This window comes from Anomaloglossus baeobatrachus, chromosome 5 (genome assembly GCF_048569485.1).
Source record: "Anomaloglossus baeobatrachus isolate aAnoBae1 chromosome 5, aAnoBae1.hap1, whole genome shotgun sequence".
Taxonomy (NCBI): Eukaryota; Metazoa; Chordata; class Amphibia; order Anura; family Aromobatidae; genus Anomaloglossus; species Anomaloglossus baeobatrachus.
The window spans coordinates 68,292,611-68,314,384 of record NC_134357.1 but is presented as its reverse complement, the minus strand read 5'-3'; the positions used below and the strand labels follow the sequence as shown (position 1 = coordinate 68,314,384).

Below are 21,774 nucleotides of genomic sequence, written 5' to 3'. Positions count from 1 at the left end.
TTGCGTTTAGTTGGACCATCATTTATTTTTTAACAGGACAATGATCCCAAACACACCGCCAACCTGTGTAAGGGCTATTTGACTAAGAAGGAGAGTGATGGGATGCTACGCCAGATGACCTGGTCTCCACAGTCACCAGACCTGAACCCAATCGAGATGGTTTGGGGTGACCTGGACCGCAGACTGCAGGCAAAAGGGCCAACAAGTGCTAAGCATCTCTGGGAAGCAAAAGGTGGCTACTTTGAAGAACCTAGAATTTATGACATTTTCAGTTGTTTCACACTTTTTAAGTATTTAATTCCACATGTTTTAATTCATAGTTTTGATGCCTTCAATGTGAATCTACAATTTTCAGAGTCCTGAAAATAAAGAAAACTCTCTGAATGAGGTGTGTCCAAACTTTTGGTCAGTACTGTATATCAAATAGACCTTAATCAAAAAGAGAAAGTACGTTTCTCTCTTTTTGATTACGTTCTATTTGATATTTTTTCCATTAAAAGGTATCAACCACTGAGGAGTCTCAGTTCTTTTAAATATTTTTTTTAAAAGAAGAATATGTACACATAAATCATTGCAACAGTGAAATTTATTATCTGCAGAGTAGACACTTTAATCACAGTTATTATTTTATACATATTGTCATCAGTAATTTTTTGCTATGTTAATATAGAAATCACATATTAGATCATCTGTATATAAATTTACCAACCATAGAATTTACTATGCTGATTTTCTTTGATTTTGAGTATTTAATGTATTAGTCATGTTGCAGCTGTAAAGGTCCAGCCACCACATGAACCTCCTCCTGGTGGTAGGCGTTAGCTGATCTCTTGCGTCTTCTTATACATCCTTGACTGCAGCGGGAGTTGGCACTGCCCTCCTTGCACACCACAAGCTTGCACTGAATGTATACATTGGAATGTTTGTTCAAAAATGTGAATGCATTGAATCCAAAGCGGAAAATGTGGTTTGATGGAGACTGATAGTGTATATAATCCTGAACTCTGGCACACCTGAAATAACAAGAAATATTAGTTAGCTAGAATTTCTTTGGAAATTGAATCGGGTTGCTTATCCACTATCCGGAAGATAAAATTATACACACCACTTTTGTTTTTCCTCCCATTTTTTATGAGCTGAACTCAGCGACGTCACACAGCGGCCGACCAATAGAAACGTAGGGGCGGAGACCAGCCGCACTAATGACACGCCCATCTCGTTGCCAGAGGATGCAGGTAAGCTGTTGTTCGTTGTTCCTGGGGTGTCACACGTAGCAATGTATGCTGCCTCAGGAACGACGAACAACCTACGTCCACAACGATCAATGAGATTTTGAAAATGAACGACGTGTCAACGATCAACGATTAGGTGAGTATTTTTGATCGTTAACACTCGCTCGGAGCTGTTACATGCAACAACGTCGCTAACGACGCCGGATGTGCGTCACGAATTTCGTGACCCCGACGACATATCGTTAGCGATATCGTTGTGTGTAAATGGGCCTTTAGGCTGGCCACAATAAAAGGCCAATCTAAAATGTGCAGTTTTACAGTATTGGGAGGTTCTGGGGGGAGGTCAGAAAATCAGTCATTATCTAGTGGGTCCACAATTTGTCAGTCTGTCATCTGCTATGTACAGTGAAAACAAAGATTCATCCATGAAGAGAACACCTCTCCAACATGCCAGACAACATCGAATGTGAGCATTTGCCAGCTCAAGTCAGACTTATGTACGTTGATGAACTCTAGTGAGGTGGAGACCCCAATTAGGATGATGAACAGCAGATGAGCTTCACTGTGATGTTTTCTGACAGTTTGTGCAGAAATTCTTTGGTTATGCACCAATTGTTGCAGCAGCTATCCGGGTGGCAGGTCTCAGACGATATTGGAGGTGAAGATGCTGGATGTGGAGATCCTGGGCTGTTGTGGTTACACGGTGCCTGTGGTTGGGAGGCTGGGTGGATGTGCTGCCAAATTTTCAGAAACATTTTTGGAGACTGCTTATGGTTGAGATATTAACATTCAATTCACAGGCAAACTGCTGTGGTGGACATTCCTGCAGTCATCATGTCAACTGCACACTCCCTCAAAATTTGTGATATCTGTAGCATTGTGCTGTGGGATAAAACTGCACAATTTAAAGTCGTATTTTATTGTGGACAGTCTAAGGCACACTTGTGAAATAGAATCATAGAATGTTAAAGTTGGAAGGGACCTCCAGGGCCATTGTTTCCAACCCTCTGCTCAATGCAGGATTCACTAAACAATCTCAGAGAGCTGCCCATCCAGCCTCTGCTTGAAGATTTCTAGTGAACTCACCACCCCTCGTAGCAGCATGTTCCACTCATTGAGCAATCTGACTGTCAAACATTTTTTTCTGATATCTAATTTGTATCTTCTCCCTTCAGTTTCATTTCATTCCTCGTGTTTCCATGCACAAATGAGAATAAGGCTATGTGCGCACGTGTGCGCTCTGCACGGCACCTAAAAGGTGCGCTTCAGAGCGCAGCCGAAAAGCTCCGTTCTGAAGCGCATGGTGCCGGCGAGAACGTGCGCTCTGCCTGCAGCTCCTGCCATAGACAGAGCAGGGGCTGCTGGCAGAGCGCACGGAAGAAGTGACATGTCACTTCTTAGAATGCAGCGATTCGGGCAGCAGCCGAATCGCTGCGTTCTAATATGCCACGTGCGCACGGCCCCTGCACAATCTCCATAGACTGTGCAGGGTACGCAGGACGCATGCAGTTACGCTGCGCTACAAAGCGCAGTGTAACTGCATGAATTATGCACACGTGCGCACATAGCCTAAGGATAATCTCGCTACCCTGTAACATCCCTTTAGTTTTTTTTATAGACAGCTATTAAGTCTCCTCTTAACCTTCTTTTTTCCAAGCTAAACTTTTCCAGATCCATTAACTGTTATCATGATGTCTAATCAGCATCTTGATATGCTGCACCTGTGGAAAAGTGCTCACTAACAGAGAGTAAAGCTGGGTTTACACACTGCAACATCGCAAAGGACATCGCTGTAATGTCACCGGTTTTGTGACGTAACAGCGACCTCCCTAAGTCTCTGTTGAGTCGCTGGTGAGCTGTCAAACAGGCAAACCTGGCCAACAACGCAACAGCGATCCGGACCTGCAGAGCGACCTAGCTGGTTGTTGGGGACGTTGATAAGCAGCTTTTTGAAAGGGAAGTTGCTAACAAAGTCGCTGCAAAGTCTTTCACACACTGAAACTTTCTAGCGATGCATGCTGCACAGCGGGAAACAAAGGACCTAGGAATGGTCCTGAACGATATGTAGCGATCAGCAACTTCACAGCAGGGGCCAGGTCGCTGATGTGTTTCACACACTGCAACATCGCAAACGACATCGCTATTGCGTCACAAAACCGGTGACATTACAGCGATGTCGTTTGAGATGTTGCAGTGTGTAAACCCAGCTTAAGGGTACCTTCACACTTTAGTGATGCAGCAGCGATCCGACCAGCGATCTGACCTGGTCAGGATCGCTGCTGCATCGCTACATGGTCGCTGGTGAGCTGTTAAACAGACAGATCTCACCAGCGACCAGTGATCAGCCCCCAGCCAGCAGCGACGTGCAAGCGACGCTGCGCTTGCACGGAGCCAGCGTCTGGAAGCTGCGGACACTGGTAACTAAGGTAAACATCGGGTATGGTTACCCAATGTTTACCTTAATTACCAGCGCACACCGCTTAGCTTAGCGTGTGCAGGGAGCAGGAGCCGGCACTGGCAGCGTGAGAGCTGCGGAGGCTGGTAACGAAGGTAAATATCGGGTAACCACCTTGGTTACCCGATGTTTACCTTGGTTACAGCTTACCGCAGGCTGTCAGACGCCGGCTCCTGCTCCCTGCACATTCAGGATTGTTGCTCTCTCGCTGTCAAACACAGCGATGTGTGCTTATCAGCGGGAGAGCAACAATAAAAAAACGAACCAGGGCTGTGTGTAACGAGCAGCGATCTCACAGCAGGGGCCAGATCGCTGCTCAGTGTCACACACAGCGAGATCGCTAATGAGGTCACAAAAAACGTGACTCAGCCGCGATCTCAGTAGCGATCTCGCTGTGTGTGAAGTACCCCTTATACAAATTTGTGGCGGAAACTTGAGAGAAAAAGGCCTTTTGTGTAAATAGGAAAAATCTTAGATCTTTGAGTACAACTTATGAAAAATGGAATCTTTTAATTTGCTCAATAAAGCTGGATTTTTTTTTAGTCTTCTTTCCTGCTGGAACTTCCTTCAAGATTGCCCATATATATATACATATGTATATATATATATATATATATATATATATATATATATATATATATATATATATATATATATATATATATATATATATATAACATTATGGTTCTCAAGAGAAGGGAGGAAAAACAAAAGAGTCTCAGGGGAGAGTTAAAAAGCTTGAAGACCATTGTCTGGGTGCACTAGCCCACTAATAGTCTCGGCATCAGTGCTCATGAACTTGGGTTAGCATCAATAGTCACAGGCAAGGATAGCAAGCAACTTGAATAGAGCAGGAGCAAAGCAAAAGGAAAAATTAGGTTTTCTGTTCCTGTACTACCTCTATTAGGCCTAAAACACACTTCGGCAAAAAAAACGTACGTGTCTTACGGTCCGTTTTTCGGGTCCGTGTTCCGTTTTTTAGGGGCATTTCTCCGATGCGTATGGCATCTGTGTGATGGTGTATGCGAGCCGTGTGTGCGTGTGGAATGTCCGAATTGAGAAAAAATACGCACGTGTGCTGTCCGTGTGGTGTACGTTTTTAAAGGCCCGCATTCTTACCCAATTAACGATTTTAATCATTCATCATGAGATCCTGGTGTTGTTGTTTGCTTTCTATTGACCTGATAGATTGGAAACAAGTGTTTCAGATTTTGTAATGAAATACGGACACGGACGAAACGTGCTGAACACGGACATACTCCGTGTGCGGTTCGTGCAGGCACGGACCTATAGACTAAAGCGGGTCCGTGCCTGCGTGTTGCCGGCCAAAAACGGACATGTCATCCGTGTTGAAAAGTGCACACACGTACTTACGACACGGACACACGTTCCGTGTGATTTTACGTACGTGTGCCATCTTCCACTGAATAACATGGGTCTCCGTGTGTACGTGTCTCCGGTACGTGCAAATACGTACCGCACACTTACAAATTACACGGATGTGTGTTGCGGGTCTTACATAATGTTGTGGCTCATCTATATCGTGAACAAATATGTAGAGGTTTGTTCAATAATGTATTATATTGGATCGACTACAAATTAAAGGGCAACAATTGTAGTATTATTAAGATGAATTTTGAGCATAAAAGAAAAAATGTAAGACACAAATAAAAAAAAGTAACACTACTTTACCCATTGCGAATAATATAAAAAACATTTCTTGTAAAGTCAGAGTCGTCAGGCGATGCCACACAGGTATCCACGAATAGGACCAGAGCAGGATCAGATGTTTGTAAGGTGGCTTGCAGGTATAAATGCTGATTGAGCGCCACAAAATATGGATATTGATACACTGGATTTATATAATCTGAAGAGTAGAAGAATGTCAAGTTGGCATAGTAAAGGCCATATTGGATTATGGTGTTCTTTATGAAGTCATCTGCGGAGTATGAGCCTTCCACTACAGTATCTTGGTAGAGTCGACACTTAAGAGTTTGGCTTAATTTTTTTCTGTAAATGATGATTGGGTCAGCTGAATCGGTGCTCAAGGTGTTTGTATAACTTATTGTGTCATTTTCAACCTAAAAAAATAAGAAAAAAAAAGCAAAATGTGAAAAAAATGATTACACAGAAATTGATTGATTCTGTTTTCTTCATGATGATATCTTGCATAAAATGTCAAAATTGAGAAATAGCTATATTGATAGCAGAAATGTTAACCGGTGACAAAAGCAGCAAGAGAACAAGAAGCTATGACTAGGTAAAAGGGCTGCAGAAGCTGGCGCTGATTGGACATGGGGCTCTCATTTTATCACTTGAAATTCTCTCTATAGTTCCACTTTGTACCTTTATGTTGGGCCATGGATTAATACACTGGTGGACGCAGACATAAAGGGGCCCCTGTACAAAAACAAAATGTGGGCCGCTTGCAATCCAACAAATATGAAGCCACTCTTTTTAGATGTAGAAATGGGCTACCTTACCAATTTGGCCTCAGTGTGGCTCCATAGGTTGCGCAAATGTTATGTTCACCCTTGGGTCAAGATCTAAGTGGTTGGCACAAATTGTTGCCAAAATGAAAAATCAGCATTATACAGAGCAGTGTCCAGTTCAAGCACAAGAATTCAGGCCAGGGACCTATAAAATCCAGACAAATTAAAAAAGGGGCAGCACTCCTTGTCATTTTTTAACCTGAATAGAGTACAAGAATATGTGGGCATGCAGGAAGATGGTTAATACCAATGGAGCTATCTATTCTGACTCTTCCTAACCTCAACATTGTGTACCCTACTACACCATATTAGTGGCACCTGAGGAAGACTGTTGTAGTCATGCAGTTTCTTTAATATTGAAACTAATAAAAATTAATTTTTGAAGCCTCTGGGGTCCATTCCATATGCTTAGTGTGTACAAGGGCACATAATAAAAAAAATTATGGTCTAAAAATGTTAATTTTATAAATATGTAATAGCTATGTAACTTGTTGGGAATCTTTTTACATCACTGCCTTCCTATTAGGTACTGCAGATGGGTGATATCACATAGATGACCTTGGGGCTGTTTTTCCCATGGGTAACAGTTCTTTCTTTATAGACCCAAAGGTGGTCCCAGAAAGATGCTTTAAATTTCCTACCTGTTTTATGGTCAGACATCCATCATAAGGTATACGAAACTCCAACCAATCTCCTACAACTTGAGGACGACACTGAGGATCATTCAGGAACACATGATTTGAAGAATACTCCAGTGACTGAAGATAACTGAGTGAGATTCGGGCTTTCATATAGTCTGAATGGCATGAGAGTGTGACTATAAAAAAATATAAGCAAACATGTATTTCGTTTAGAGATTGTAGTCTGACATACAATATTTAATAAGGCTAAGCTATTGGGGTTAGACAATGGAATATAAAGACATTAATTTGCCTTTTAGTTAAAGGTGATGTCCATTACTAGGACAACCTTTTCTGGTTTCACGTTTCCCCTAGGTAAAATGAAAAAAGCTTATAGCTGTCGACGTTGTTTCATCAGTGCTGGCGTTTGCAGTGACATCATACTTTCTGACATCACGTGATGCACTGCGTCCAATCAGCACCAGCTTCTGTCTCCCCAACTTTGGATCAAATGAGCAATCAACAGGAAGTGAGCGTCAGCCACAGCACTCTCTTCCTGTTGATTAACTGATTTGTCCGAAGGTGGGGAGACAGAAGCTGGTGCTGATTGGACGCAGGGATCGGGTGACGTCACAAAGTAACGCGAGCCTCAGCACCACATTTCCGGAACAGCTGGAATCGGGCTGGCCATGAAGGTGAGTATAGACTTTTTTTTTTTACCTGGAGGAAACATGTGAAATCATAAATGGATATCCTAGTACTGGACAAAACCTTTAAACTATATATCGAACCAGAGCAGCGAAGTTAGCCCCCTTACCACTCAATGACCTATTAATATGTCATGGAGAAAGGGTGAATATAGGAGCTGAGCCCTATTTAAACAGAGCAGGTGCCTTCTGTGTATAAAGTCACCAAAAAACTCTTACTGCAACAAATGGAACAGGTTACATTGGATGATTATTGGCTGATGTTTAACCATTTAAATGCTGCCTTCAACTTCTGACTGTGGAATTTGTTCGGGTGTCCATCTGTTCTCTTGAATCACATGACATATTCACTTTAGGTTGCCAATGATGAGTTTTTGGTGAGTTTTTGACATTTTTTTTTATTTTAGCTCTCTCAAGAGCAGTTATTTTACAGTTCCATCAAAATTACTGGATTTATAGAAATCTGGGCCTCTTTTTTACTCAGCATAAACTGACTTGCGGTGTGTGATTTAAATCCACAGCATAGCAATTTCTCTTGTGGGTACACTGAGGTTTCTGTGCAGATTTTCACCATAGACTTGTGGCGCCACTGAGGCTTTAGTCGCCGCAGAGTATTGCAGCTCATTTAAGCTGCGGTATTCACCTTAGGTAAGGTGGGGGTTAATCACTGGTGTTCCACAGTCACACTTTACATACAGCCTAGGAGTCTTCTCTCTGGGGAGCTGGACTAGGGTAGTAAGGGTGTTGGCCAGCATGAAACTTGGGAATGTCCCGGTCTCTAGGACAACCACCAGGGGGGGCAGGTTCCACTTGGGGTAGAAATAGGAGCAAACTCACACAATCACTAGTCAGTCTACCAGGGACGTCAGTACTGGGACACGACACCATCACCTCTAACTTTCTTCTCTTCACAGAGCCTGGGTCTGGGAGCGTAACGATCGGCAAGGTGCCTCACAGCTAAAAAGACTTTCTTCTTTCAAACATCAGTGACTTCTCCTAACTTATGCAGGGTCGATGGAGCCCATCACAGCAGGTGACCAGTACTAACCGGGTAAGCGGCACAGCACAAAGAGGGAGTAAAGACACCTTGAACCGCAGCAACTGACTTTGTTTCTTGATTACCCGCACCACCGCCCCACGCCTCCACGCCAAACATCATCACTACTCCTCTCATTGTCCTTCCTGGGTCCCGCTCCACCTGTAGGGAGCGATACCATCTCTGGCTGCTACTACCATCCACCCCAGAGGACAGCGACAACAGCGACAGCTAATCTTTGGCTGCATACCACAGGTAGCATCACGACATTCATCCTACTACTATTCCCATCATCTTCCCTCTTTATTGGTGTACACCTCGGGGCACGAAGCAGGCCACCGCGACATCCCAGATCATCACACCAGCCCGTTGACGAATAACTCAGGTGCGAGACACCACCGTGCCTGAATCCCCCTGCCCCCTGGGTGCTACAGACTTGCATTAGATGTGAAGATCCATAGGTGCAAAATGCATGTGCATTTTTAGTCCATTTCTGTGGTGTAATGTCCTCAAAAATGCATGTAATCCACACCTACGTTTATTAATACAGTTCTATCCAATCAAATACCAGAAAGTGTAAAAACTGAAGCCACGTTATTTAAAAAATAGCAACAAATAAAACAAAACACAGCATCAAAAAGCAACAAAAACAAATGTAAAAAAGGTAAGTAATAGTGATGAGCGAGCATGCTTGTCACTACTCGGTACTCGCACGAGTATCGCTGTACTCGGGCTGCTCGGCGGGGACCGAGTAATCTCGCGATACTCGTGCTGTACTCGTGGTCTTCATTTCTGCATGTTGGCGCTCTTTTGAGAGCCAGCCCTCATGCAGGGATTGGCTGGCAGACCACTGCAATGCCACAGCCCTGTTAGTTGTGGAATTGCAGTGATTGGCCGGCCTGCACAGCATGACCGAGCCTTTATATCGGCCGGCGCGCTGTGCTCTGCTCACAGCTATCCAGACTGTCAGTGCAGGGAGAGTGTCGCTGATTCAGGGAAAGCTTTGCGGCCCTTTATAGCTTTTTCAGTTGCAGGGCTGCAAACAGTGTGACCAAAAGTCCTTCTCAGGACTATTCTAGTTGTATACAGGCAGGCAGGGTATAGCCAGGTCGGAGTACAGTAGCAGAGTCCTTCTCAGGACTATTGTTGCTATATACAGGCAGGGTATAGCCAGGTCTGAATACAGGCTAGTGACCAAAAGAGTCCTTGTCAGGACTATTGTACCAGTATACAGGCAGGCAGGCAGGCAGGGTAGTGGTGACCGTATACCAGCCTTCATCATATCTGGGGCTGGTGTACACAGTGTAAAACAGTCCAGATAGTGTCTGACTTGTCTGTAATTGTCGCTCCCCAAAAAAACCTGTTAGGTTCTTATTGCGTCCGTGCTTGGTTTTTAAAACTGCACGTGTGTGCCTGTTGGTGGCAGCGTACAGGTGCACTTGTGTGCAATTTCCAGAAACTTTGATATAACGCACAAGTAGTGAATATACACGTCAGCAGTGCACAGCATTGCAAAATGCGCAAGGGCATTGGCAAGGAACAAGGAAGTGGACGTGATGGTGGTGCAGGCAGAGGCCGAGGTCGTGGGCAAGCTCTAATTTCGCCACAACAAAGGGCCACATCTAGTCGCTCGCACGTCCTGTCCCAAATTCTTGGGGACCGCAGCAGTACACCGCTCTTGAACCAAGACCAGTGTCAACAGGTTGTTAGTTGGATAGCAGATAATGCTTCCAGTCAGATTGGCACCACCACAAACACTCTGTCTTCCACACAGTCAAGTGTCAGTAGCCGTGATACTGCACCGCACATTTCTGAACCTGATCCTCCTTCCTACCACCAGGCTGAGTACACGTCCTCCTCGGACATAAATGATCCCACACTTGGACACTCGGAAGAGCTGTTCACGTTTCCATTCACACATTCTGGCCTCTCGCCAGCTCATATTGAAGTGGGTCATGAGGAGATCGTCTGTACAGATGGCCAAATATTTGAGCAGCCACGTTCTCACGAAGTTGGCAACGTGTCTCAACAAGTGGTGGACGATGATGAGACACAATTGTCAGGAAGTCAGGAGGAGGAGCAGGGTGCGGAAGAGGAAGACGACGTGGTGGATGATCCAGTAACTGACCCAACCTGGCAGGAGGATATGCAGAGCGAGGACAGCAGTGCACAGGGGGAGGGAGGCGTAGCATCACAACAGGCAGTAAGAAGCAGGGTGGTGGCCCCAGGCAGAAGTCAGGCAACCGTTCCCCGGAACAACACGACGACACAAGGTGCCTGTACAAATGTTAGGTCTTCCCGAGTCTGGCAGTTTTTTAAGTTGGATCCAGATGATTCAAAAAAGGCCATTTGCAACACCTGCCGTGCCAGTATCAGCAGGGGTACCAAAACTAGCAGCCTGACCACCACCAGCATGATCAGGCACATGTTGTGGGAAGTACAACAGAGTCGAGGAGCAGTGCTTGCTGATGTCACTGCTACGTCTTCGCTGGTTGTGCATGCGAGCCAATCCCCTGTCCATGCTGCCTGCGAACAAGCCTCCTCCACTCCTGCACCTGCAGTTGCCTACGCAGAAAGAACACCATCATCAAGCACGTCCTTGTCCCAGCGCAGCGTTCAGTTATCCATTCAGCAAACCTTTGAACGCAGGCGCAAATACACTGCCAACACCCCACATGCCACAGTTCTAAATGCTAACATTTCGCGACTGCTTGCGCTGGAAATGTTGCCTTTTAGGCTGGTGGAGACAGAAGCATTCCGTGACCTGATGGCGGCAGCTGTCCCACGTTACTCGGTCCCCAGCCGCCACTATTTCTCCCGGTGTGCCGTCCCCGCGTTGCATAACCACGTGTCACAAAACATCACACGTGCCCTGAACAACGCTGTTTCACCCAAGGTCCACCTAACCACAGACACGTGGACAAGTGCTTGTGGGCAAGGCCGCTACATCTCGTTGACGGCACACTGGGTTAATATTGTGGAAGCTGGGACCCAGTCTGAGCGAGGGACGGAACACGTCCTTCCCACACCAAGGTTTGCAGGCCCTACCTCAGTCAGTGTTTCACCCACACTCTACAGCTCCGGAATGTCATGCTCTTCAGCCTCCTCCTCCTCCTGCGCATCCTCATCCACTGTACCCTCCACACCAGTCACAAGCTGGAAGCACTGCAGCACTGCCTCGGCGAAGCGGCAACAGGCTGTGCTGAAGCTAATCTGCATAGGTGACAAACCCCACAATGCAGAAGAGCTGTGGACAGCTCTGAAACAGCAGGCAGATCACTGGCTCACACCTCTGAACCTAAAGCCAGGAAAAGTCGTGTGTGACAATGGCCGGAACCTGGTGGCGGCTTTGAGGCGAGGCCAGCTGACACATGTTCCATGCGTGGCCCATGTGCTCAACCTCGTGGTTCAGCGGTTTCTAAAGTCATACCCAGAGCTGTCTGATCTGCTGGTAAAAGTTCGCCGCCTGTCTGCACATTTTCGAAAGTCACCTACTGCTTCAGCCGGCCTTGCCGGCTTTCAGCGCCGTTTGCATCTTCCGGCTCACAGACTGGTGTGTGATGTCCCCACGCGTTGGAATTCAACTCTGCACATGTTGGTCAGGATATGTGAGCAGAAGAGGGCAGTTGTTGAGTACCTGCATCACCTAAGCCGTCGGGAAATGGGTCAAACTCCACACATAACACCTGAGGAGTGGAGATGGATGTCAGACCTATGTACCATCCTCCAAAACTTTGAGGACTCCACCAAGATGGTTAGTGGTGATGACGCCATTATTAGCGTCACCATACCGCTACTCTGCCTTCTAAAACGGTCTCTGCTGAAAAACAAACATGATGCATTGCAGGCGGAGCGCGATGAGTTGCAGCAAGAAACAGTAGTGGGTGTGGGTGATAACACACAGCCCAGCCTCGTCTCATCACAACGTGCAGTGGAGGACTATGACGAGGAGGAGGATGAAGACATGGAGCAACTCTCCGGCCAAATTGAGGATATGACATGCACACCAGTCATATCCTCGGTTCAGCGTGGCTGGCCAGAGGACAGGGTAGATGAGGAGGAGGAGGAGGAGGAGGAGGAGGACAGCATGTTCAGTCATCTTGTTGGTCAGGCTACTGAAGTCCTGGCTGTTAAGAGTCTGGCGCACATGGCTGACTTTATGGTAAGCTGCCTGTCTCGTGACCCTCGCGTTAAGAACATCTTGGCCGACAATCATTACTGGTTGGTAACACTGTTAGACCCACGCTACAAGGAGAACTTTTTGTCTCTTATTCCCGTAGAGGAGAGGTCAACCAAAATGCAGCAGTTCCGGAAGGCCATACTCACGGAAGTAGGCAAAGCATTCCCCTCACAAAACGCTAGCGGCATAGGTCAGGAATCAGTGGACAACCGAGGCGTACAGCCGAGAGAGGCACAAGTCCAATCCGCCAGAGGTAGGGGAACAGTCTTTAAGATGTGGGACAGTTTTCTCAGCCCCTCACGTACCACAGCCCCTGAGGTGCGGGGAAGTGCCACAAGAAATCCTAAGTTTGCCCAGATGCTGAAGGAGTACCTTGCAGATCGAACAACTGTACTCCGACATTCCTCTGTGCCTTACAATTATTGGGTATCCAAGCTGGACACGTGGCATGAATTGGCTCTCTACGCCTTGGAAGTCCTGGCCTGCCCTGCTGCTAGCGTTTTGTCAGAGCGTGTTTTTAGTGCCGCAGGTGGAATCATTACAGATAAACGCAAACGCCTGTCAACTGAAAATGCTGACAGGCTGACTCTGATCAAGATGAACAAGGGTTGGATTGGGCCAGACTTCACCACACCACCAGCAAATGAGAGCGGAATTTAAAGTTTGCCATGTACCTCCACTCACCCATGGGTACACACTTCTGGACTTTGGATAATCGCTGGACTGCTCCTCCTTCTCCTCATGCGCCACCATGATGATGACCGTTACAAATTGCAATACTTAGGCCTTTGTTTCAGGTATACCCCCAGTGGTAAATTTTTTCGCCCATTCTTTGCAGAATGGACATTACAACGACAGGAGACCCGCTCCTTTGCAATGGGAACAATGTTTTGAGGCCCTCATGCACGTCTCTACCCAGGGACAACGTGGAGCCTCCCAATTTTTGGCTGCCCTGCCTAAGGGCTATACTATAATACGCCCACTTCCTTAAAATGGACACTTAATGTTTTGAGGCCCTCATGCACGTCTCTACCCAGGGACAACGTGGAGCCTCCCAATTTTTGGCTGCCCTGCCTAAGGGCTATACTATAATACACCCACTTCCTTAAAATGGACACTTAATGTTTTGAGGCCCTCATGCACGTCTCTACCCAGGGACAACGTGGAGCCTCCCAATTTTTGGCTGCCCTGCCTAAGGGCTATACTATAATACACCCACTTCCTTAAAATGGACACTTAATGTTTTGAGACCCTCATGCACGTCTCTACCCAGGGACAACGTGGAGCCTCCCAATTTTTGGCTGCCCTGCCTAAGGGCTATACTATAATACACCCACTTCCTTAAAATGGACACTTAATGTTTTGAGGCCCTCATGCACGTCTCTACCCAGGGACAACGTGGAGCCTCCCAATTTTTGGCTACCCTGCCTAAGGGCTATACTACAATAGACCCACTTCCTTCCAATGGGCACTTCAGGTTTACAGGCCATCATGCACGTCTCTATCCAGGGACAATGTGGAGCCTCCCAATTTTTGGCTGCCCTGCCTAAGGGCTATACTATAATACACCCACTTCCTGACAATGGGCACTTCAGGTTTACAGGCCCTCATGCACGTCTCTATCCAGGGACAACGTGGAGCCTCCCAATTTTTGGCTGCCCTGCCTAAGGGCTATACTACAATAGACCCACTTCCTTCCAATGGGCACTTCAGGTTTACAGGCCATCATGCACGTCTCTATCCAGGGACAACGTGGAGCCTCCCAATTTTTGGCTGCCCTGGCAAAGGGCTATACTAAAATAGACCCACTTCCTTACAATGGGCACTTCAGGTTTACAGGCCATCATGCACGTCTCTATCCAGGGACAATGTGGAGCCTCCCAATTTTTGGCTGCCCTGGCAAAGGGCTATACTAAAATAGACCCACTTCCTTACAATGGGCACTTCAGGTTTACAGGCCATCATGCACGTCTCTATCCAGGGACAACGTGGAGCCTCCCAATTTTTGGCTGCCCTGGCAAAGGGCTATACTAAAATAGACCCACTTCCTTACAATGGGCACTTCAGGTTTACAGGCCATCATGCACGTCTCTATCCAGGGACAATGTGGAGCCTCCCAATTTTTGGCTGCCCTGCCTAAGGGCTATACTATAATACACCCACTTCCTGACAATGGGCACTTCAGGTTTACAGGCCCTCATGCACGTCTCTATCCAGGGACAACGTGGAGCCTCCCAATTTTTGGCTGCCCTGCCTAAGGGCTATACTACAATAGACCCACTTCCTTCCAATGGGCACTTCAGGTTTACAGGCCATCATGCACGTCTCTATCCAGGGACAATGTGGAGCCTCCCAATTTTTGGCTGCCCTGCCTAAGGGCTATACTACAATAGACCCACTTCCTTCCAATGGGCACTTCAGGTTTACAGGCCCTCATGCACGTCTCTATCCAGGGACAACGTGGAGCCTCCCAATTTTTGGCTGCCCTGCCTAAGGGCTATACTACAATAGACCCACTTCCTTACAATGGGCACTTCAGGTTTACAGGCCCTCATGCACGTCTGTATGCAGGGGCATTGGTGAACCTCACAATTTTGGACTGCCCTGGCAAAGGAAAATACTACAAAGACTCACTTCCTCAAAATGGGCACATTAGACTCAATAGGCCTTCATGTACGTTTCTTCTCAGGGACATCGGAGTGCCACACAATGTTTTCACGTAAAATCTTTCATGTATTAATCTCAAAAAGTAACATACACCAGCTCTATCTCACTATTGGGTATGTGCCCTTAACATTTCTGCCATGAAAAATCATTTTGGGGTCATTTTGGAAGGTTTTCTGGTGAGTCCGTAAAAATGGCGTGAAACGCGGACAAAATTGTTCACAGCTGTGACTTTTGAGTGATAAATGCTTCAAGGGGTCTTCCCCATGCTGTTGCCATGTCATTGGAGCACTCTTCTGAGACTTTTGTGACATTTTTAGGGTTTCTCCATGCTGCCGGGGGGTCATTTCACAAAAATACTCGGGTCTCCCATAGGATAACATTGGGCTCGTTGCTCGGCCCGAGTACACGAGTATCTTGGGAGGCTCGGCCCGAGCTTCGAGCACCCGAGCTTTTTAGTACTCGCTCATCACTAGTAAGTAACTTAATTTGCATAATAGGTGCAGAAATTCTGCAACATCAAAAAATCACCAAAAGCTCATCATAAGAACGTAGTCTAGGGCAGTATTAGAATGTACAGTACCTAAAATAGTTTAACTTTACCCCATGACTGCACACTATCTTTTGGGGCTTTACAGTCCAGAGATTACATTTTAGATTCACCTAGGTTGTTTCCTGGATGTCAGAGAAAGCAGAAATGTTTTTTAAACTTTTCCTGCTTCCATTTATGCTTTGTAGTGAGGGATGTGAGTACAGTTAAAAAAAATAATCGCAGTACTGCTAATTAAGAGTGAAAAAATATAAACAGATTGCAAACAAATAACCAGCAGTACAAAACAAAAATTAATACAAACCTGAGGGAAATTCTCAATGCTTAAAATAAATAATCCAATTAATTTTAGGATCGCTACTTCCAATAGGTGGCGCTGAGCTAGAGTTTGTCTCCTTTACTGGAGAGACAATTCCAATTAATTTTCTACTTTTTGTGTCACCCCTATTTCCTCATAAATTGTAAGCTCTTCCCAGCAGGACTCTCACCCTTCTTGTTTAAAGGGGTGGTTCACCCATATTTTTTATTGTCTAGATCGATATTATATTGAGAAACAATGTTTCTCTCAAATACCTTGTGTTGTCAATAGTGCCTGTGAGAGGCGCTATTGCAGACCGCTGCTCCCCGTCCAGTGACGTACCCGTCCAATGCTGCCTCGTCACATCCGTGCAGCCGGCTGCATTCTGAGACCATCTTCTCCCTCCTCCCTCCTCCCTCACAGCACGTCTCTTGCTTGCAGTGTTCTGCAAGGAGGGAGGGGGGAGCAGGAGACGCGCCATGCTGTGCTAGGAGGGAGGAGGGAGGGGGGAGCAGGTGGGCTGTGACAGCAGTGAAACACCGCTCACAGCTCAGAGTCTGGAAGACTGTAGCCGGCTGCACGGATGTGACGTGGCAGCATTGGACGGGTACGTCACTGGACGGGGAGCAGCGGTCTGCAATAGCGCCTCTCACAGGCACTATTTACAACACAAGGAATTTGAGAGAAACATTGTTTCTCAATATAATATCGATCTAGACAATAAAAAATATGGGTGAACCACCCCTTTAAATAGTTCTACTATGTTGTACTCTTTTTTTTTTGTACGTGAACAATAAAGTGTTGCAGAACATATTGACGCAGTATAAATATTCCGTATTTTTTGGTTTACAAGACACAATGGATTATAAGATGCACCCCAAATTTAGAGAAGAAAAATAGGTAAAGATAATTTTTAATGTTAAAATGAGGGTCTGTCTTATAATCTTAGTGGGTCTTAATCCTAATGCTTACCAGGGGGAAGGTGGGGGTGGAGCAGCTCAGGAAGGTCACAGGAGGCAGGGTCGGCAATGCTGTGGGCTCAGACGAGGGGTGTTGCATCTCAGGAGAGTCAGTGGATGGAGTGTCAGCGATACTGCAGCATCAGGAGTGTTGTGGTAGAAGGCCCCAATTATCTGCCGGCGTGCTGCAGGGGTGTTACTGCAGTAGAGGACTCAGGAGGGTCATAGGATGAGGTGTCGCTGCAGCAGTGGGCGCCTGATCTAACTGCAGACTCCATTGAATCGCCTGCGGTTGACACAATGGATGTCAAGAAAATGGCTGCGGAGGCAACGTGTGCCCAGAGGGTCTCCACGGCCATTTTTTTGAAGTCCATCGAGTCAATCTGCACATGCAGCACCTCCACAGACATTTTCGTGAAGTTCATCGCATCAACCGAGGGGGTTTCAACAGTGGCCGCAGTCAGCTCAATGCACCCGCCCCCGCCACAACACTGCAGTGACACGCTCAGTATCACCTACCCTGCTTCCTATGACCTCTCTGCACCACTGCCGCCCCGGTAAGCCATATCCGCATTGTAAGACGCACTCCCATTTTACCCCTAGTTTTTTGGGGATAAAAGTGCGTCTTACAATCCGAAAAGTACAGTAATCATTATTATGTGTTATTAGAACATCAAATGTTGAATAGTAATAACAGAGGAAGAAGAAACTTCAGTAAAATGTAACATCCATGTTGTTCATTGATTTTTCACAAAAAGTCACTACACAATAAGTTATTCTGAAAATATCTTTTCCTATTCACAAAATTGTTTGCAAATGTTATTTTTTTTATAAAACATCATTAACTTTCATAATTATAATAATTATGGACTAGTGTCGAAAAAAATAGAAAAACTAAAAGTAAATCAATATACCATTTTGATCATTGGTAAAGGTAGAGTAGTATGTTGCAGAGAAACTCAATCCTCCATCTCTGTAAGACTTTGAGAACACAATGCTAAGGCTGTTTGAAGAGGAGATGAAATCCCTAGAACTTGATGTGCAGAGATCTCCAAGCAAAGCTGATCCGATCGGTGTTCCATCATAAACTAACAAGGACGATGACCGGCAGGACTGAGAATTATTCATTCTGGTCAGAAGAAGTCAAGTGATACAACATCAGAGAACAAAATATAGCATTGTATGTTTCACACAACCATAGATGACAACATTTCTCATTGAAATTGAACATCAGGATCCAAAACTCAAAAGTGTAAACTCTGATGAATACGAAATAGTGGTTGACTCTAAAAAGAGAAATATTCTGAAATTACTCTATGTGTGAGGTTACAGTAGCTCCAATTCATGACACCTGAAAGAGACTAGACAATAGTATTTAGTCACTTTTCCATGACCAAGACCGGTAATGGTTCCGTGGTGATCCTAGCTGCTGAACGTACATCAAACTTAATTTCATTACTTATCACCAAATGTAAATGTCATCTTTTTTGGGAGATAAATCTTTTACTAACAATTTTGTCAACACATACAGTAGATAACAAAAGTGAATACACCCTTCCCATTTATGTAAATATTTTATTATAGTTTTTCTTGGGACAACATTGAAGATCTGACACAATGTAAAGTAGTCAGTGTGCAGCTTGTATAACAGTGTAAGTTTCGTGCCCTCTAACACAACATAAAGCCATTAATATCTATCACTAATGTCTACATCCAGCAATTGGACCTTTCCTATCCTCTTTCAGAGTACAGTAAAACCTGCCTTTCAGAAGCCAAACCTTGAAGTCTGAGTTTTCCTCTTGTAACAAAAAATTTGAGGATCGCATGATTGTTGCCTCTTAAATTTCCAGCCACCTTTACTTCCTCAACCATTTGGCAATGTCCTTATCATGTAGACCATCTTTATGTAGAGTTAAGGTTCCGTCACACACAACGAGATCGTTGCTGCATCACCATTTCTGTGACGCAGTAACGATCTTGCTAGCGATCTCGTTATGTGGGACACCTACCAACGATCAGGCCCCTGCTGTGAGATCGCTAGTCGTTGCCGAAGGGTCTGGACCAATATTCTTCAAAGGTGATGTCCTGCTGAGCAGAACACATCGCTGTGTTTGACACCTAACAATGACCTCCTATACAGGTCGCTCATCATTACTGCATCGTTGGTAAGGTCTGACTGTGTGACATCTCACCAGCGACCTCCCAGCGACTTACCAGCGATCCTTTATCAGGTGGCATCATTTTCGGGATTGCTGGTAAGTCGTTAAATGTGACAGGGGCTTAAGAATTCTTTTTTTCAGATTCTCAGAGAATTCATTGCCATGAGGAGCCATGATGAACTTCCAATGACCAGTATGAAAGCGTGTGTGAGCGATAACACCAAATGTAACACCCCTGCTCCTCATTCACACCCGAGACCTTGGAACACTAATGAGTCACTTGAAAATTGCTAATTGGGAACAATTTGTCCATTTTCATTTAAGGGTGTACTCATTTTTGTTGCCAGCGGTTTAGACATTAATGGCTTTGTGTTGAGTTATTTAGAGGGCACCAAATTTACACTGTTATACAAGCTGTGCACTGACTACTGTACATTGTATCAAAGTGTCAGATCTTAAGTGTTGTCCCATAAAAAGACATAATAAAATATTTACTAAAATATCATGGGTGTAATTATTTTTGTAATATACTGTAAATATCAGAATGTTTGTATTATACTCACATCAATGCTCCAAAATTGAGATGAATTCTATAATTGTTTGCAACACTAATGTACCATATGCAGGAATCAGACTCTGAGGAAATATCGGAATCCAAAGAAATGCTCCCATGTAAATTTGTCAAAATGTCTCCACATTTGGCTGCAATGAATAAACATAAAGACGATGTTTTTGACAAAATATATACGGTAATGTAAATTAAAAATATATACATTCCATTACATCTGTGCATATTTGCATGTATTATAGTGTGTGTATTAATATCAAGTCAATAAAGGTAGAAAAACCGGGCACCACAGCTGTGTATGCTTGATTACTTATGGCTCAGAGCTTACAGCCAGAGGTGGAAATACAAGCCGTCCCTAATGGTGCTCAGTCCAGTCAAAAGGTCAGCATATAGTGTGGAATGGAGAAATGAAAGATGGCACTCCAGTAGGGATCTTCAACTTTATTCACTGTAAATTACAGGCAAACCATATGGGGAGAGACGGTGTGCCAGCACGTCAGACAACCGACGTGTCCACACACCCTCTCTCCCCACATGCTTTGCCTGTAATTTACAGTGAATAAAGCCGAAGATCCAAACCGGAGTGCCATCTTTAATTTCTCCATTCCACGCTGTGTGTATTAATATACTCATCTATTGCCGCTCTCTCCAGGATCCTTCACTTTAATACTCTGCTTCTTCGTTATGTCACTTTCTGAAGATTCTCCGACTCACACTGGTCTCTGCGTGGCTCAGAAGTAGCTAGTACGTCTATATTAAGTCTATGGCTGGGGCCACAAGGGGATTACTGCGATCACCTCGCATGACACTCGGCTCACGCTGGCAGTACAGCAGAGCCGAGTGTCATGCAAGTGTCCCTGTGACTGAGATCCGACCGTGCGAGTGGACCTCAGCTGCAGGGGGGTCGGCTGGAATTGAGGAGGGGCAGGCCGACACTGAGGAGCGGCAGGCCGGGGCTGCGGAGGGGTGGGCTGGCACAGAGGAGGGGCGGGCCAGTGCTGAGGAGGGGTGGGCCGGCACTGAAGTGGGAAGGGAGGGATTTAACTCCCTCTCTCCTTCGTAGCCGGCTATTGCCATTCTTACACCGGTGTACCGCGAGTGTAGTGCGATTTTTCTCTCGCCCCATACACTTGAATGGGTGCGAGAGAAAGAGTCTCGGTCTGATTAGGGCTGAGAAAATAATCGCTCATGTGTGCTGACACATAGGCTAATATTGGTCTGAGTGCAATGAGATTTTTTATCGCACTCCACTAGCACAGATTTTCATGCCATGTGGCTTAGGCCTATAGAACATCAGAACGCGGCTCAGAGTGAGACTCCATAGTCTTATATTGTAAAACAGACTTTTGGCTAATGAATACAGTGATCTGGAGAGTCTGAAAAGCTGTGACATCACTGAGAAGAGGAGCAGAACATTGCTGGATACCGGAGACAGCGGTAGGTGAATATATTAATACACTCAAACTACTATTGCCATAGATTTAAATGCACGCCACTGCAAATTGTATGCATCTTGTCTGCTAATTGGCTGTCTTTTTTACAGTAAAATTGCATTAGTAAAATATCAGGCAAATGCTTTTGGTGGCATGACTTATCAGAGAATTACTGTCATGCAACACATCACCCTGACATAATAGTCTACGGTACATGCAGACGGCCATATAATAGGGAGAATGATCTCTTCACTATGCACAGGCTGGCCGGCAGCTCTCCTGACCGGAACGTGACAGCATCTATTTCTATGCAGCTCTCCCACTCAGGTCAGGAAATTCACTGGCCAGTCACACGATCATTGCCCATGTTATACAGCTGTCTGCCTGCTCGCTAATTCATATATACAATGACATGACTGTT

The 21,774-nt window shown here is 45.4% G+C and overlaps 2 protein-coding genes across 2 annotated transcripts in view; both read right to left on the bottom strand.

The window, feature by feature from the left end:
• LOC142312631 (scavenger receptor cysteine-rich domain-containing protein DMBT1-like) overlaps window positions 1–21,774 on the bottom strand; it is a 660,637-nt gene that overhangs the window by 559,248 nt on the left and 79,615 nt on the right. The gene's annotated exons all lie outside the window — the stretch shown is intronic.
• Window positions 663–20,145, bottom strand: LOC142310507 (CUB and zona pellucida-like domain-containing protein 1). The gene is made up of 6 exons (XM_075348040.1): window positions 20,136–20,145; window positions 19,916–20,054; window positions 18,108–18,322; window positions 6,821–6,996; window positions 5,380–5,768; window positions 663–1,013 (listed from the first exon to the last, which is right to left on the bottom strand). The coding sequence occupies exons 1-6, from the start codon at window positions 20,143–20,145 to the stop codon at window positions 758–760; spliced, it is 1,185 nt and encodes a 394-aa protein (XP_075204155.1). The 3' UTR covers window positions 663–757.

What these genes read in the sequence shown, in the direction of transcription:
- LOC142310507 (XM_075348040.1), bottom strand. An exon ending in CTTTACCAATGATCAAAATG is followed by an intron (nt 6,997 to 18,107) that starts GTATATTGATTT and finishes ATTTTTTTATAG; the next exon opens with TCACACTCTCATGCCATTCA. An exon ending in TTTTATATTATTCGCAATGG is followed by an intron (nt 1,014 to 5,379) that starts GTAAAGTAGTGT and finishes TTGTTATTTCAG; the next exon opens with GTGTGCCAGAGTTCAGGATT.